Genomic DNA, 18,137 nt, shown 5'->3' on the forward strand with positions numbered 1-18,137 from the left:
TAATAGTGATTTGAAAGAGTCAATGAGAAACAAATAGAAGATATATTTTGAATGTAGAGTCAGCAGGATTTGTTGATGCGATATGTGTTAGATGTGAGAAAAAGAAAGGAGTCAAGGACAGTTTCAAAGTTTTTCATTCACTTTTTGGATGGTGCTGTTTAACTGAGATGACAAAAAATATCAAGAGCAGATTTTGGGTATGGGGTAAAGAATCAAGAGTTCTATGGTCATATATTTGAGAAGAGGATAAAGAGTTGATATATAATCAGAATGAACTTATATCTTTACAAGGTGATCTTTTTTGTGCTACAAGATTCTAGTTTTTAATTATATTTTGCTAGTGTATATTGACCAAATCTAAGTTCCTATTATAGTAAACCCATGCACATTTTTATCTGCTGATGAATGTAGGTTCTTGTATGTCTCTCAGCTGTCATTGATTTCAAGTAGGGCCTCAGAACTGAATAGGAGGATTAAGTTTTGAAAATACAGAATTTGTTATCTAAATGTGCAGGCTATAAGAGTTAATAGGGAGAATAATCCAATCCTGGTAAGCCACAACTTGTTTGAAGTAGCATCTGTTACTGAGTGACACTGAGCATGAAGGAGATAGTAAGAATAAACGTCAACATCCTAGGAATCAGTGAACTAAAATGGATGGGAATGGGTGAATTTAATTCAGATGACCATTATATCTATTCCTGTGGGCAAGAATTTCATAGAAGAAACGGAGTAGCCCCCATAATTAACAAAAGAGTCCGAAATACAGTACTTGGGTGCAGCCTCAAAAATGACAGAATAATCTTGGTTTCTTTCTAAAGGAAGCCATTCAACATCACAGTAATCCAAGTCTGTGCCCCTACCACCAATGCTGAAGAAGCTGAAGTTGATCAGTTCTGTGAAGACCTAGAAGACCTCCTAGAACTAACACCTAAAAAAGATATGTTCTATTCATCATCAGGGATTGAAATGCAAAAGTAGAAAGTCAAGATATACCTGGAGTAACAGGCAAGTTTGGCCTTGGAGAAGAAAATGAAGCAGGGCAAAGGTTAACTGAATTCTGCCAAGAAAATGCATTTAGTCATAGCAAATACCCTTTTTCAACAACACAAGAGACGACTTTACACATGGACATCACCAAATGGTCAATACTGAAATCAAATTGATTACATTCTTTGTAGCCGAAGATGGAGAATCTGTATACAGTCAGCAAAAAAAAAAAAAAAAAAAAAGATCTGAAGTTGACTGTGGTTCAAATCATCAGCTTCTCATAGCAAAGTTCAGGCTTAAACTAAAGAAAACCAGGAAAAACACTAGGCCAGCCAGATATGACTTAAATCCTGTGTGAATTCACAGAGGTAACAAATAGATTCAAGGGATTAGATTTAGTTAGCAGTGTACCTCAAGAATTATGGACAGAGGTCCGTAACATTGTATAGGAGGTAGTGAACAAAACCATGCCAAAGAAAAAGAAAAGCAAGAAGCCAAATTGGTTTTATCTGAGGAAGCTTTGCAAAGAACGAAGAGAAGTGAAAAGCAAAGGAGAGAGTGAAAGTTACATCCAATTAAACGCAGAGTTCCAAAAAATAGCTGGAAGACACAAGAAGGCCTTCTTCAATCAACAGTGCTTAATAATAGAAGAAAACAACAAAAGGGGAAAGACTAAAGATCTCTTTAGGAAAATGGGAAAGGTCAAGGGAACATTCTGCCCAAAGATGGGCACAGTGAAAGATAAAAATGGTAGTGACCTTTAGTAGCTGAAGAGATCAAGAAGACATGGAAAGAATACACTGAGGAGCTGTGTAAAAAAGATCTCAATGAATTGAATTTCTATGATGGTGTGGTTAGTCACCCAGAATGAGACATTCTGGAGTGCAAAGTCAGGTGGGGCTTAAGAAGCACTGCTGTTAATAAAACTAGTGGATGCAATGAAATTCTGGCAGAACTAGTCAAATCTTTAAAGGATGATGCCATCAAGGTTTTGCATTTATTATGTCAGCAAATCTGGAAGGCCAAGCAGTGGCCACAGGACTGGAAAAGGTCGATCTTCATCCCACTTCCCAAGAAGAGTAGTACCAAAGAATGTGCTAATCATCAGACAGTTGGCACTCATCTCCCACGCTAGTATGCTCATGCTTAAAATCTTGCATGCTAGGCTTCAGCATTATGTGAACCAAGAACTTCCAGATGTCTAGGCTGGGTTTAGAAAAGGAAGAGGAACTAGAGATCAAATTGCCAACATTTGCTGGATTATAGAGAAAGCAAGGGAATTTCAGAAAAACATCTATCTCTGTTTCATTGACTATACTAAAGCCTTTGACTGTGTGGATCATGACAAACTGTGGAAAGCTCTTTGAGAGACAGGAATGCCAGACCATCTTACCTGTCACCTGAGAAACCTGTATGCAGGTCAAGAAGCAACAGTTAGAACCCTGTATGGAACAACTGATTGGTTCAAGATTGAGAAAGGAGTATGAAGGACTGTTTGCTGTCACCCTGTTTGTTTAACCTATATGCTGAGCACATCATGAGAAATGCCAGGCTGGATGAGCTACAAGCTGGAATCAAGATAGGTGGGAGAAACATCAACAACCTCAGATATGCAGATGATACCACTCTAATGGCAGAAAGTGAAGAGGAACTAAAGAGCCTCTTGATGAGGGTAAAGGAAGAGCGTGAAAGAGCCGGCTTAAAACTAAATATTAAAAAAAAACTAAGATCGTGGCATCTGGCCCCACTACGTCATGGCAAATAGAAGGGGAAAAGGTGGAAGTAGTGAAAGATTTCCTCTTCATGGGCTCCAAAGTCATTGCAGATGGTTGACTGTAGCCATGAAATCAGAAGGTGATTGCTTTTTGGCAAGAAAAGTGATGACAAACCTAGACAGTGTGTTGAAAAGCAGAGACATTACTCTGACAACAAAGGTCCATATAATAAAGGCTACAGTCTTCCCAGTGGTTGGGTACGGTTATGAGAGCTGGACTGTAAAGAAGTCAGAACACCAAAGAATTGATGCCTTTGAACTATGGTGCTGGAGAAGACTTGTGAAAGTCCTTTGGACAGCAGGGAGATTGAACCAGTCAGTCTTAAGGGAGATCAACCTTAAATATTTACTGGAAGGACTGATGCTGAAATTGAAGTTCAGGTATTTTGGTCGTCTGATGCAAACAGCCGACTCATTGGAAAAGTCCATGGTGCTAGGGAAGATTGAGGGCAGAAGGAGAAGAGGTTGTCAGAGGATGAGATGGCTGGATGGCATCACTGATGCAATGAACATGAACTTGGGCAAACTCTGGGAGATGATGAGAGACAGGGAGACCTGGTGTGCTGCAGTCCACGGGGTTGCAAAGAATTGGACACAGCTGGGCGACTGAACAACAACAAAGCATGAAGGAATAACCCTATTATAATTTATATCAAATGGATTAATCCCTCACTTTTAGAGGAGGATTAATTCTATATATTGAGGTGATGTTTGTAAAATTATTTGAATTGTGCCCTAAAAAAAACCCGTTTATTTCCAAGAAATAAATCTCTAAATGTTGATTTTAACTATTGGTATTGATGTTGAAAATGAATAAAAGTAGATGAATTTATGAGATAGTAATGTTGGAAGAAGCTAAAGGACTTGGTAAGAGTATGAATGTGGAAGTTGAGAGGTGTTAAGAACCACTTGTTTATTTCTGGTGTAGACAGCTGAGTAGACGATGATCCTCTTTGCTGAGAAACAGGGATTATAGGGATAATAGTAGATTTGAGGTGAAGTTGCTAGTTTAGTATGCACTTGTTGAATTTATGATGTCTGTGGAAAAATGGAAAAAACAGTTTGATATACAGGTGTAGGATTTTGGTTAGAACATTTGGGCTTTAGGTGAGTGTTTTGGAATTTTTCGGTACATTTGCCAGTGGTAGGTAATTTAAGCTGTGGAATTGGATAAGATCATCCTGTGGTAGGCCATTAGTAGTTAATAGAAGATTTGTCTTTCCTGGTAATTATACAACTTTTGACTTCTGTTTTTCTTTTCTTAGAAAAGGCAAGATTGTGCTTATTTGGCTCTTCTAAGAATGGATTTGGATTTCGTGATAGTGATCTGGATATTTGTATGACACTTGAAGGCCACGAAAATGCAGAGGTAAGAGTTATTTAGTGTTTGGAAAGGGATGTGGAAGTTTATTTTCTTCCAATGATGAATCTGTTTTTGATTTTGTATGTAGAATTGATAAAAATTGATAAAAATGTATGAAGTCATTCTTTGGATAAATATATTAGCAGTAGCAGTGTTTGAAATGTAAAAACATTAGCATTATTGTTTTAAAAGACATTTAAGTATTTGAATAAATATATTGTTCAGTGATTTTATGATGCGAAACCCATGTCATCAATAGTTACAAGTGCTTTTCAATGAATTTTTGAAAAAAATATGCCATAGAGTTGGAATTTTTTTCTTTAGAGCCAGTGAGAAACTGTCGCTTTAGTTTGGGTAGGGAACATTGATCTCACTTATACCATCTTTTCATATCTCTTCTGTTAGGTGATGTCTCTGGTATCACTAAAGATAGAAGATAAAGGTGGACATTTAATTTATAAATGGATTGTGTTCTGCAAGTTAATTATGATTTGGGGGCACTCAAAGCACATTTTTTTCTGTAGAAGAATTGTTATAAATGATGCATTCTAAGATAGCTTTTAGAAACTCATTTTGGGGTGGGAAGGGGAACTAACATTTGAGTCCCCAGTATACACTTTTACATACATTTCTCATTTCACTCTTACAACCACCTTCGAGGTAGATAATTTCCCCCATTTTACAGATGAGGAAACTGAGGCTTTGAGAGATAAACTGACTTGCTCAAGTTCACACAGCTAGTAAATGTTGGAGCCGGGATTCGTACCCAGGTCTGTCTGTCTCCAGAGTTCATGCTCTTTCCATTGTATCCCACTGCTTCTCTATAATTTATTTAACCCATAATGTAGTTGAAATATAGTACTAATAGTACTGTAGAACCTAACCACTACTTTCTGAGATTGAAAGCTTTCTGAGTTACACCATGAGATGCCAGGAGCAAACCTTCCCCCCAGAGCAGTCTCAGCAGTGGAGTGGGTACTTACGTTTTCCTTCTTTGTGTGCCAGGCCTCAACAGTGGGAATAAGATTGTCCAAGCTCCATAAAGAAAGAGACTGAATGGACAAGAAAGAAATGTCCCAGGCCTTCCTAGCAACAACTAGAAAAGGAGGGTATCCCTGTAGTTGCTTGTTTCTTTACCAGCATAGCTGTTGGGATTTATGTTTCCAATTCAGGGACTGCTTGCAAGATTGGGGTGAGGCCAAGCTTCTGGCATCTTTAGTGGTGTCAGTATACCCTCTGTTGTATTATAAAAGAATTCAGCAGAATAGTGTATCTGTGAAATAGCTTTTTTAAAAAAAATTTCTTTTCATTGTTAGAACCAAAGAAAAGATGGCAGTGATGCCTGGTAGATGCTTATTTCTTGTCTCAAGAAATTGCTTCTGGTGTTAATATCTTTTTGTTCTATAAAGAAACTGAAGAGTTGTAAATTTTTTAGTTCTCCTTAACTAACTTCTACTCAATGCCATCTACTTGGGAAGATGGCATTCTGAAGGGCAGAATTCCCTCTTCCATTCTGAAGGGCAGGAATTGAGGGAATAGGAAATGGTTTTTACCCAGGGAGGAGGTTAGAGTTTAGATTTCTTCTATGTAAAATTTAATAATTAGACCTCTAATCACTAAGGGTTTATATATTGTATAGTGTCTGTGCCATTCACACTGGAAAGTTGAAACAATGAAAAATACTAAATTTTTTTTCAGATGAGCCATAATTGAAACTTTTTAATTTAGTATAAATTGTATTTTTGTATAATAAAAATAACATCTTTTATTATGGATTAATTCTAAGGATTCCCTTGAAATCCTCAGGTTAAGCTGCAGTGGCTGCTCTTCTCTTGTAGCTAAAAAGGAACATTTTGGGGATATGAAAAAGTGATTTTAGTAGTAGGTATAGCCATTGAGCTTAATCCAGTTAGTTTATGCCATTATCTTTCTGTTCCTTGTATTATGATTATTGTTACCATATCAGCTTTGCTGTCTAGTTTTTAAATAACCAACACATTTAAATTGGCAGAGGTAGGAGGTTTTTTTGGAAGAAGTAGGTGTTGGTAATGGTAGGATTATTTTTCTTCTCCTCATCAACATATAATAATAAATAACAGACTTAAAGTGCAACTGTGTATGAAGTATGCTGCTGAATGATTTACATAGGTGTCTCATGTAATCTTCCAGATACTTTATAGAGTATGAGTTTATGTTTATCTTGATTTTATAAAATAGTAGTATGACACTCAAGAGAGGTTAAGGATCTGGTCAAAGTCATACAGCTAGTCAGTACTTAGGTTCAAGATTTGAATACAAGTTTGTCTAAATTTAGAGCCTATGTTCTTAATCACTATACTGTTTTGCCTTCACCAAACCCATCTCTGGTTGTTTATCGGTGTATTTTAAAACATTATTTCCCAGTTTTTGTGATTCTCAAACTTTAATGCGGATTTGAATTACCTGGGCATATTGTTACTATGCAGATTATGATTTAGTAGATGGCAGTGGGGGTTTAGATTCTGCATTTCTATCAAGTTTCCATTTGTTGGTGATACTGCAGGTCTGTGGACCCATGTTCTTTGACCAGCGAGGTTATGTAGACCTTCTGGCTGGAGATTTTATATGCTAGTATTAAATGTCTAGATTAAAATAGAATTTGTACAAGGCCAAGTTAAGTCAGACAGACTTATTTATTTATTAATTTAATTATTTATTTTTGTTTTTTAGAAATTAAATTGTAAGGAAATAATTGAAAATTTGGCGAAAATTCTTAAGAGACATCCAGGTATGAACTTTAAAACAAAAATAATTTTTTTCAGTTTTATGAAAATTGTTTAACCTAGTAAAGTTTTGTTTTTTTTTAATCAGGTTTAAGAAACATTTTGCCTATAACTACTGCCAAAGTGCCTATAGTAAAATTTGAACACAGGCGAAGTGGTTTAGAAGGCGATATCAGTTTATATAATACGTTGGTAAGTTTCACTGTCTATAAAGACCCAGGTATGTTTACAGTTGTCATTTTAAAAGTTTACAGATCACTGACTATACCTCTATGTTTAAAACTTATGAATGTGAGCAGTATAAGGGGAAAAATTTTATTGATCATTTTAACATTTTCTTCAGATTGAAGATTAGTTTTTGCTTGACTCGCATACAGGTATTTTAAGTTTAACATCTGTTTGGATGTTCATTTTACCTTTTTATCTGATCTGTAAGTTTAATTTTAGTAAATTTGAAGTGCTTTCAAATATGTAATTTGTTTTTCAGGCTCAGCATAACACAAGAATGCTAGCTACATATGCAGCTATTGATCCTAGAGTACAGTACTTGGGATATACAATGAAAGTATTTGCTAAGGTATTTGTGATCCACTTTGTTATAATACTTATGATATTAAGGTAAAACATATTGATGTCAGACTTGTGAAAAATGTTTTCTCGGTTTTGTTTACCTGAGCTTTTAAGAAGAGACTGTCAATATTAATGGGTTTAAAAGTATACCTGTTAGACTAGGGTGATTCTTCATTTTTCCTGGGTTTGCTGTATTCTCAAGGGTAACATTCTAGTAAATTTCTCATAGTATAATTTCTCAGTGATGATTTTCAGCCCCAAGCGTGAGAGTTGGCATGCGAAGTTAAAAAGCTCTGGATTAGGAGATCTGGTATTTGGATTTTAGTTCAGTTCAGTCGCTCAGTCATGTCCGACTCTTTGCAACCCCATGGACTGTAGCACGCCAGGCTTCCCTGTTCATTACCAGCTCCCAGAGCTGGCTCAAACTCATTTCGATTTAGTGGTAAATTTTTCTGGCCAAGAAAACAAAGCAATACCAATAAAACCTAATGTTTCCTCTATTATCACACTTAAAATACTCAATAATGTTTTCTTGGTTGTTCTACTCCATGTATAAACTCCATGAGGATTGAGGCCTCTGTATCTTTATTTCAGTGTAGTGTCTGCTTTATGGGTAGCTGCTCAGTAAATAGGTAATTTTGTGAATGTGTTGGTGGAAGGGTTTTAGTAGGGGAGTGACTCAGTTATGTTTTCATTTCATAAAGCCCATTCTTCCAAAAGGGAGACATACTTGTTTAAATATTCCTATACATGTCTTCATGGATAGTAAGTCATCTTAGAAAAGAAGGGCGTCCAGCGACATACTACAGATCATATTCAGTACAGCTAGTCTTCTATATTCATTTCACCAAATAACTCCAACATGACAGATCCTCGCTCTAGTGGAGTTTTGGTAATGAAATCATGTGGTTCATGTCAGAGAAATCGTTCTTCTCCCTCCCTTTATGTCAGAAAATCTCCCTTCCCCATCTGTCTCTTAGCCAACCATTGCCTCTTGTTAGAGGCAAACAGTGTTAAACATTCCTCTGTATCCTTCTATAAATATATTATTCCAGTACAAGCAAATATATACATTTCCTACCTCTTTTTTTATTATGGATATAATATACTGAGAACATTGTTTTGTATTTTGCTTTTTTAACTGAGCAATAGATATTGGAAATTATTTCCTATTAGTATACTAAGGGTTTCCTTGTTTTTTTTTTTTGTTTTTTTTTTTAATGGTTACATACTATTCTATTGTGTGGATACTCATCAGTTTTTTAAACCTGTATTTTACTGATGAGCTTTTAAGAAAGATCCCATATTTTGCTATTAAAATAGTGCTACAATAAAAATCTTAGTCATTTCATGTGTTTTTGGCATATTTACAGGATAAATTCTTAGAATTGATATAATAAAGGAGATGTGCTTTTGTAATTTTGATATTGTCAAATTATTCTTCATAAAATTTACACTAATGTATACTCTTATCTGTAATGTGTAAGAGTGCCTATTTACCCATACCCTCTGTGACAGTTTATTTTTGAACTCTTGGTATTTGACAGTTTGATGAGTTTAAAAATGGTGTTTTAAGGTAGCCAATACTTGTGCATGGAATAAGATTCTGAAGTTTTATTTTCAATCATTATGTTTTTTTAGCGATGTGACATTGGGGATGCTTCTAGGGGAAGTTTATCTTCATATGCTTATATCCTTATGGTGCTGTACTTTCTGCAGCAGAGAAAACCACCTGTTATCCCAGTTCTACAAGAGGTAAGTGTTTAAGAAAATTATAAAGTCATTTCTTGTGACAACAATAGATCTAAATATAGTAGATCTTGCTCAGTTCATGAGATCATGAGGGATTTTTCTATCATGAATGGCCTAAGTTTTCTTCTTCCATTAATGGTATAATCAAACAGTGAACCTTTGGGAAAGTTTATTATTGGAGAATATAGACTACTGAAAGAATATTAAAGGAATAGAACTATTGAATACCTTTTGCAACGTTTTTGTATTTTACAGCCTTAGAATGCTGCCAATGATTATGAAATTTGTAACCATTCAAAAACTTAAACAGTCTCTCAGATGAAAATACATAGTTTCTTCTTTCCAGAGTATTCTCCCTCCTTGTGCTTGGCAATGAAGCTTGATTTTGTTGAAAGTTAAAAGTGTTAGTCACTCAGTCATGTCCAACTTTTTGCAACTCCGTGATCTGTCCATGGAATTCTCCAGGCAAGAATACTGGAGTGAGTTGCCATTTCCTTCTCCAGGGGATCCTCCCATCTCAGGGATCCAACCCGGGTCTTCCTTCCTGCATTGCAGGCAGATTCTTGAGAAGGGAAGCCTGAAGTTTGATTTATTCTGTATATACTTTGGTCAACTTTGTGAATTTTGATTGAGGAAAAAATTCAAGGAAATTCTTTCTTATCTCTGTAAGGTCATGTCAGTTGTATTAAGCATAAGAATATACATCAAAAGAAACATATTATACTCATATTTACTCAGATTTGGTGACTCATAGAGGCTTGTTATAGCCCATTTATACTCTCTAAAATAGAACCAAAAGAATTCTTAATCATCATCTGTTCCTCCTTTTTCTTGGCACAAAGTGAATGTGCAAGCCTTGGGGTGGATCAGTCTAATTTCTTAGAAAGGTGGTTATTTTGAGGTAGGCAGTAACCATCAGAATTATTTGGAAAATCACATATTCTGATTTCACGTAAACTTTGGTCATCATAGCAAAGAAGTATATTATAAAATAATGAGCCATATTGTGTGCCAGATGGCCTTAGTAAGTTTTTTAAAGTTCTAATGAATGCCATGTGGTTTTAACAGCATTTCCTTCCCTCTTTTAAACAAATAGTGGGAGAGAAAAAATTTAAATATCCTTTTCTAACAGAAAAGTTTAAGTTGCTTGAATCTGTGTTGAGTGATGTTTATTTTTTACCAAGTTTGTTCACTATACAATATTTAAAATTTTGCATGAATTAGTTAAGCTTGCCAAAGCCAAGGTTATTCTCTATATTAGTCTAATTCTTGTTAAGGCTTTAAATTTGGAGATCTTATGCATAATTGCCCCAATAATATTATAGCAGCCATTTGCTATACTTTGCTATGCCTTTGATAGAATACTGTGATTAACCCAAATGGAACACAAAGTTTGTTTTCATTGTGGTTTGTCTCTGTTCTCTCATTATGTTACCCATGGATGAAGAGCTATTGAGGCAGCATGATATAATGGAAAGACGATGATATAATGGGCAGACCATGGTTTTGGAGTCAGAGTTAATTGATATGAATCCTGATTTTAACATGTGGCCTTCAATAAGCTGCCTGACTACTACTAGTCTTAATTTTATCTTTGGTAAAAATGTAATAATAGTAGTATTATTTCAGTGTTGATATAAGGAACAGAGACATCAAATGCTTTTGAATGCAGTAGATGCTAAAGTAGGAGTTTATAAATGGTGGTTGCTTTTATTATTACTTTTATTATTATCATTAGCAGCTTTATTAATATTATTATTGGAAAATTGTAGGTAGGATTGCTGTAGCCAACTTCAAGAACTGTTCCATTATCTGCTTAACAGACAGTGATTGATGAAATGAGAGACAGTCCATGGAATGTTTTCCATCATAATGAGCTCTGATTGTGGGGGGCTTTGTGATACATATGAACTGATGATAAATGGATTTTTGCTTCTGGCCTTTTTTGCTTGTCATATGGGACCCCATTGTCCATTGCTCTGGCATCATTTAAGTATTGATCATTGGCATCGATCAACTTTTAAGGGTAAGGATATGTTTAATGAAGCTGATGATCTTTGACTCCATTTGTAACTGAACTTAGACTTTAAGTGACTGGGTATAATAAGTAAGGCTTTGCTGAGTGTTACTCATGACCAACAATACAGAATTCTTTAGGTCAAAGGAGCTTTTCTAAGCAAGATGATTTTGCTGTATTCTAGCAATCATTGTAAGTAAAAGTAAATTTTCACATAAAAATTAATACCAAGAGAAGATTAGGGAGTGTTAGTCACAATTGATATTATGAACTATGTTTTCTTAGCTTCTGTCAGCTTAAAAATTGAAATTGAATGGATGAACCTTGAGGACATTATGCTAAGTGAAATGAACCAGTCACAAAAGGACAAATACTATATGATTCCATTTATATGTACCTAGGGTAGTCAGATACATGGAGACAGAAAGTAGAATGATGGTTGCCAGGGCTGGAGAGAGAGAGGCATGGGAAACTATTGTTTAATAGGTTCAGAGTTTCATTTGTGTAAGATGAGAAAAATTCTGTGGATGGATAATGGTGATGGTAGCACAGTGATGTGAATGTGCTTAATGCCACTGAACTGTACTCTTAAAAATGCCTGAAGATGATAAGCTTTATATATATTTTACCACAACTAAAAAATTACAGTTTAAATATTCCAGTAGATATTAAAATATCATAATACAAAATAAGAAAGACTTGTTTGGTGAGGTTTTAGAGGGAAGACTTGAGTGCTTGAGTAGAGAATGATTGGCATTGAGAGAAAGAAAAAGAAACAAAGAAGGTGGGACCTTCTTTGGTGATCCAGTGGAAAAGACTCCACGCTCCCAGTGCAGGGGGCCCAGGTTCTATCCCTGGGAGGGGAACTAGATCCTATGCTGTAACTAGGTGTCTACATGCCAAAAGTAAAGATCCCACAGGCCACAACTAAGACCCGATGTAGCCAAATCAATGATAAATTTTTAAGACAGGAAAGAGAACGTAGATATGTTTTGTTATGTGTGTGTGCGTGTGTGTTTAAGAGAAAGAGAGGACAATATTAGTACTTCTAAGGGCTGAAACAGTGAAAAGTTAGGCTCTATGAAACATGATAGTTCATTAAAACAGGTGGCAAATCAGTGATTAAAGGCTCTCCAGAGCCCTCAGGTTCAGTTTACTGTGTTATTAGCCAACATGATTGGGTTTGGATGTTGGTTATTTCTCAAAAGTAGGAATCTGTTGAAATAATCAAAGTCTAAAGAGGCAGCTTGTATAATAGCACCTTAATCTACGAAGGCAAAATGTTATACTTTGGCCCCTTTAAAACCTTTTTTTTCTTCCTTGAGTGTAGGATCCCATGTCTCTTATTTTAGATATTAATATCTGTAATTGCTGGACTTTCTCTTTTTTGATTTATGGAATGTTGCAATTTATGCTAGATGATTCTTGGTAACTGTGTTTGTTTAAATTATATGTAAATACTAAAAGGCCAGGTATTAGTTTAGGTCCCTGGAAACCTGATCTTTATGTAAACATGCTTACAGAGTAAATATATTCATACAACAGAGATGTATTAAGTATTCTGTATATGGCAGGCTTTGATGTGGTAGGAGTTTTGGCTCTAGATGTCAGTTATAGTCCTTGCCCACAAGGAACTTAAACCTAAGAGTGAAACTAGAGGGACAGACATGCAGTTAATTTTATAATTAACTGTCTCATTTAAAATGGAAGGAGCCATGGGGAGCACCTTAGCTAGTGGTTTTAAAGTCTATTTTGATAAGTTCTGTGCTTAGTCAGACTGCTCAGTCATGCCCAACTCTTTGCAACCCCATGAACAATAGCTCACCAGGCTCCTCTGTCCATGGGCATTCTCCAGGCAAGAATACTGGAGTGGGTTGCCATGCCCTCCTCCAGGGAATCTTCCCAACCCAGGGATCTAACCCAGGTCTTTCACATTGCAGGAGGATTCTTTGAGCCACCAGGGAAGCCCTGAGAAGCTCTGAGAGCTCTTTAAAATGCGTGTGAGGAGTGGAGGAAGGAAAAGATAGGCTGTAATTTTCTCCACTCAGGCTTTTATCAGAGTACCTCTGTTTTACTGTTGAACTTCCAAGAAGAATCCATTTTAGGAAGGGGTTCTAACACTTTGAAAGAAAAATAAAATTTGAAAACAACTGACCTAATTAATCTAATCTCTCTTTTTTTTTCCATTGGGAAAACTGAGGATTTCGAAGGATAATTGTCTTGTCCAGAATTATTACTTGGCAGGACTAAGACTAGAAATGAGGTCTGCTGACTCTGCACTTATCCTAGCTTTTTCCTTTATTGCATCTCTTTCTTAAAGCTCCTATAAGAAATAAGTCTCAAAATTCCTTATAGAGGTCAGTTGTACCTGTACAATCATCTTATGAAATTCTTCTAGTAGAATAGCATTATCTTCCCCCCTTTCCTTAGGACAGGGAATTACTATTCATAATTAATCATGAAGATTTCACAATATTTATCAAAATGTCAAGAAGAGCTATCTAATATTCTATTTAAAAGAGAATCAGTGTCCAGGCCCTTTTCAGCCTCATCTGATACACATAATTGATTAAAGGTACTAGAGCTGTTCCCCACAACAGCTTCTTTGATTTCCTTAAGATTTATAGTCAGTGAGTATTATCTCTTATGGATTTCTGCATCTGTGGTCCTTTGATGAAAATGCCATTTTCATTTATTTTTTTAGTTTTACTTAATTAAACTTGGGCTGGATGTGTTTTGATAGACCAAATAGATAACATCAAATGTATCATTTGGAGAGTCTGGTGCTCTCAAGATACCCATTCCCAGCTTTGGTCTTTCAGATACATTTTATTCATTTTCATTAATAACTTGACATCAAATTATACCATCTTGACATGTTCCTTTTGGAATAAATATTTCAATATGTCTATTATATGTAAATTCTAAAATGATGTGAAGGTATTTAGGCTTTGAGTTGGATGACTTGAAATCTAATAATAAAATTGATTTTCTTAATGCAGATCTTTGATGGAAAACAGATTCCACAGAGAATGGTTGATGGATGGAATGCTTTTTTCTTTGATAAAACAGAAGAACTGGTAATTTCTTCATAGTTTTTATGTTGTGGAATGTTCGCTGATACATGTTAGGATTTGCATAATTTAATAATTTTACTTGGATTTGGGATCTATATTTTGGATAAGTATAGATATGTCACTCTCCTTTTTTTCTTCTCACCTTAGAAAAAACGTTTACCTTCACTTGGAAAGAACACAGAAACATTAGGAGAGCTTTGGTTGGGACTGCTTCGCTTCTATACTGAAGAATTTGATTTCAAAGAATATGTAATTAGCATTCGGCAGAAAAAACTGTTGACAACTTTTGAGAAGCAGTGGACATCAAAATGTATTGCCATTGAAGGTAATCATTCAGCTGATATTAATTTAGTAACAAAACAAAGCAAAACAAGACAAAAGGCAGAATTTTTAAAATTTATTTTTAATTGAACAATAATTGCTTTATAATATTGCTTTGGTTTCTGCCATACATCAACATGAATTAGCCGTAAGTATACATATGTCCACTCCCTCTTGAACCTTCCTCCCACCTCTCACTCTTCCCACCCCGCTAGGTTTAGAATCTGAATTTGAGTTCTCTGAGTTATACAGCAAATTTCCTTTGAAAAGCTAGAATTTTATTTGGCTAATGAAATTGAGAGGGAAACTGAAACACATTAGAATTTGGAAGATATTTCCTCGTGTTGTTTTTTTTTTTATCCTCCAGTTTCCATCCTTTAATCTGTAATTATAAAAAAATAATTTCTAAAAAAAAAAAATAATTTCTGACTTTGGTCTGTGTTACTTAGTATTAGACTCTAGTTATGGTTACTAAGTATATTTATGTTACAATGAGCTTCCTAATTAAAGAATAAAATATTTCTTTTCTAGACCCTTTTGATTTGAATCATAACCTTGGTGCTGGAGTTTCTAGAAAAAGTAAGTTTTAAATATAGAAATACCCTGCTTTTAAAGCTCTTACACATTAAGGTCTGGATCTTCATTGTTTTTCTTCTTTTTTCAATAGTGACCAATTTCATCATGAAAGCATTTATCAATGGAAGGAAACTTTTTGGTACCCCTTTTTACCCACTCATTGGCAGAGAAGCTGTAAGTTTACATAATTCGAATTCTGAGTCTTTTCTGTTTTCCTGTAGAACTTTTTTTTTTGTAGTATAAGAAACCTAATTCTGTTACAAGTTGGTGTTAGGAATAGGGGAAAAGATGGTAATAACTCCCTCTGTCTTTTCTTATTGCACTTACCATAGTCTATAGTGAGATATCTATTGGCTATATTTTATCTGTTTTTTTAATCTATTTGTTAAATTCTGTCTCTCCCACTAGACTGTTTAGCTCCATGAGGACAGAGGCCATGTCTGTGAGGTTTACCATCATATTGCCAGTGCTTGTCATAATTTCTGGCACATAGGATGCATCAAATAAGCATTTGTTAAACAAGTGAGGGTTGATAGGACTCAGGATCCTTTAATTTTTAATCTGAGGTGCTCCCTGCTGCCTCTCTTCTATCTCTAGAAATCTTGGTGAAAATACAAACAGAGAAGTCAGTACCAAAGTATCAATGTGAAAGTGAAAGGGTTAGTTGCTCAGTCATGTCCGACTCCTTGCAACCTATGGACTGTATGTAGCCCACCAGGCTCCTCTGTCCATTGGATTTCCCAGGCAAGAATACTATAGTGCGTAGTCATTCTCTTCTTCTAGGAGGTCTTCTCAACCCAGGGATCAAACCCGGGTCTCCTGCACTGTAAACAGATTCTTTATTGTCTGAGCCACCAGGGAAGCCCAAAGTATTGATAAAACTTTATTGTTTGCTGAGGCTTCTGCTTTAATTGTGGTACAGCCCTTGGTAAGCTGAACTAATGGTATGGAACTAAGAGTTCCACTTCACCCCCTGAACTGGGGGGTGTAGTGTCCCCCATTCCTTTTGGTCTTTTCTGGTTTAGGTTGCTTTCTAATGGGTGGATATCATAGTCTCACAGAGAAAGAAGGAAGAAATCTTAAAACAGAAACAATGTCTCTGTTATTGCATAATGAATATCTTTGATCTTGTTCAGTTTCATCACTCTTGCTTGTTGGGGTGAGAAAAGCAGAAAAAGTCTAGAGCTTTTTTCCCTTGAAGCAGTTTTGATAGTCCTGATTCATAGGCTGCTGCTGCTAAGTCACTTTAGTCGTGTCCGACTCTGTGCGACCCCATAGATGGCAGCCCACCAGGCTCCCCCGTCCCTGGGATTCTCCAGGCAAGAACACTGGAGTGGGTTGCCATTTCCTTCTCCAATGCATGAAAGTGAAAAGTGAAAATGAAGTCGCTCAGTTGTATCTGACTCTCAGCGACCCCATGGATTGCAGCCCACCAGGCTCCTCCATCCATGGGATTTGGAGTGGGGTGCCATTGCCTTCTCCGATTCATAGGCAGTGGGGGTGATAGTAATTGTAATCAAAATAAAATAACAGTAAAATTTGAAATGGCGCAAAAGTCATGCAGAAGCAAAATATATAACAAAAAGAAAATATAGTGATAATTTTACTAATATATTAAAATAGCAATAAATGAAAAGCACAGTCAAATCAGAATAAATATGGTGATGCACTGATAAAGCATTTTACTTGAAAATCATGGAAATTCTATTAGTATGTGTGCATGCATGTGTTTTCTAGAAACCTAGCAGTTTCATGCAGTCAGACTTTTTAGTGAAATACTAACGTAGAATCCTCTTGAATGTGATTTGGCATAAGAGCCTATCAGAGGGGGCCTATGATTCTTCCCAGTCATCTTTTAGTTTGCTTTATTCTACTTTAAAAGTCAATATATGGTATTTTAGAGCTTGGGTATACCAGTTTAACTCTTCTCCTTAAATGGACATTTAAGTTGGTATCAGTGTTCTAACTGATATTGTAGAAAAATAACATTGTTAATATAGTTTTTCATGCTTAATATTTTCCATAGTAAAGTTCATTCTTTCAACACATACTGAATTCCTGATTTGTACCTATTTCTTTGATATGTACTAGGATTATAACGGAGAAGGCAATTGCACCCCACTCCAGTACTCTTGCCTGGAGAATCCCATGGACAGAGGAGCCTAGTGGGCTGCAGTCCATGGAGTCGCTAAGAGTCGGACACGACTGAGCGACTTCACTTTCACTTTTCACTTTCATGCATTGGAGAAGGAAATGGCAACCCACTCCAGTGTTCTTGCCTGGAGAATCCCAGGGACGGGGGAGCCTGGTGGGCTGCCATCTCTGGGGTCACACAGAGTCGGACATGACTGAAGTGACTTAGCAGCAGCAGCAGCAGGATTATAACAGCATATAGAGTAGATGTGTTTCATCCCCTTAGATTCTAGTGAAAATGACAACCAAGTTATTTTCTGTATTTTCACCTTTCTTGCTCACTGAAATATTCCCTTTTCAACTATTCTTCTATTCATTAGGTTCTCTGACATATTAATCCCTTTTCTCCTAGTCTGTCAGTTATCTCCTGTTTTCATTTTTCCTCTCCATTTAACTCACGTTCCTTGGTCTCCCTGTGGCATATACTTCATATTCCTTTGTACCATTGTCCTTCTTTCGCATTGTTGTGTGTTCAGCTTTACATGAACTCAGCCATCCACCATCTCTTTATGCTTGGACTAAGCACCGATGGAAAAAAGTCTTAAAGCTAAGCAGTTTATAGCAAAACTATAAATTAATGTTCACCAGCCTCAACTGGACTTTCAATACTATCTGACGTTCTTACTAGATTTCTTTAGTTACCTCTGTCTCCCATTCAATAGGGACTATTCCAAGTTTTATTTATTTTACTAAAAATTCAGTGCCCAATTTGTTTTGTCCCATCTTTCTTCTTGGCCTTTCT

At 36.0% G+C, this 18,137-nt stretch overlaps 1 protein-coding gene across 11 annotated transcripts in view; it reads left to right on the plus strand.

The window, feature by feature from the left end:
- TUT4 (terminal uridylyl transferase 4) overlaps positions 1-18,137 on the plus strand; it is a 127,786-nt gene that overhangs the window by 88,523 nt on the left and 21,126 nt on the right. For all 11 annotated transcript variants that reach the window (XM_044945018.1, XM_025288745.2, XM_025288740.2 and 8 more), the window contains 9 exons: positions 4,030-4,133; positions 6,837-6,894; positions 6,978-7,081; positions 7,377-7,466; positions 9,101-9,214; positions 14,231-14,308; positions 14,453-14,630; positions 15,158-15,205; positions 15,294-15,376. In XM_044945018.1, coding sequence (XP_044800953.1) covers positions 4,030-4,133; positions 6,837-6,894; positions 6,978-7,081; positions 7,377-7,466; positions 9,101-9,214; positions 14,231-14,308; positions 14,453-14,630; positions 15,158-15,205; positions 15,294-15,376 — 857 coding nt within the window. The remainder of the gene's footprint in view (positions 1-4,029; positions 4,134-6,836; positions 6,895-6,977; positions 7,082-7,376; positions 7,467-9,100; positions 9,215-14,230; positions 14,309-14,452; positions 14,631-15,157; positions 15,206-15,293; positions 15,377-18,137) is intronic.

Source organism: Bubalus bubalis, chromosome 6 (genome assembly GCF_019923935.1).
Source record: "Bubalus bubalis isolate 160015118507 breed Murrah chromosome 6, NDDB_SH_1, whole genome shotgun sequence".
Taxonomy (NCBI): Eukaryota; Metazoa; Chordata; class Mammalia; order Artiodactyla; family Bovidae; genus Bubalus; species Bubalus bubalis.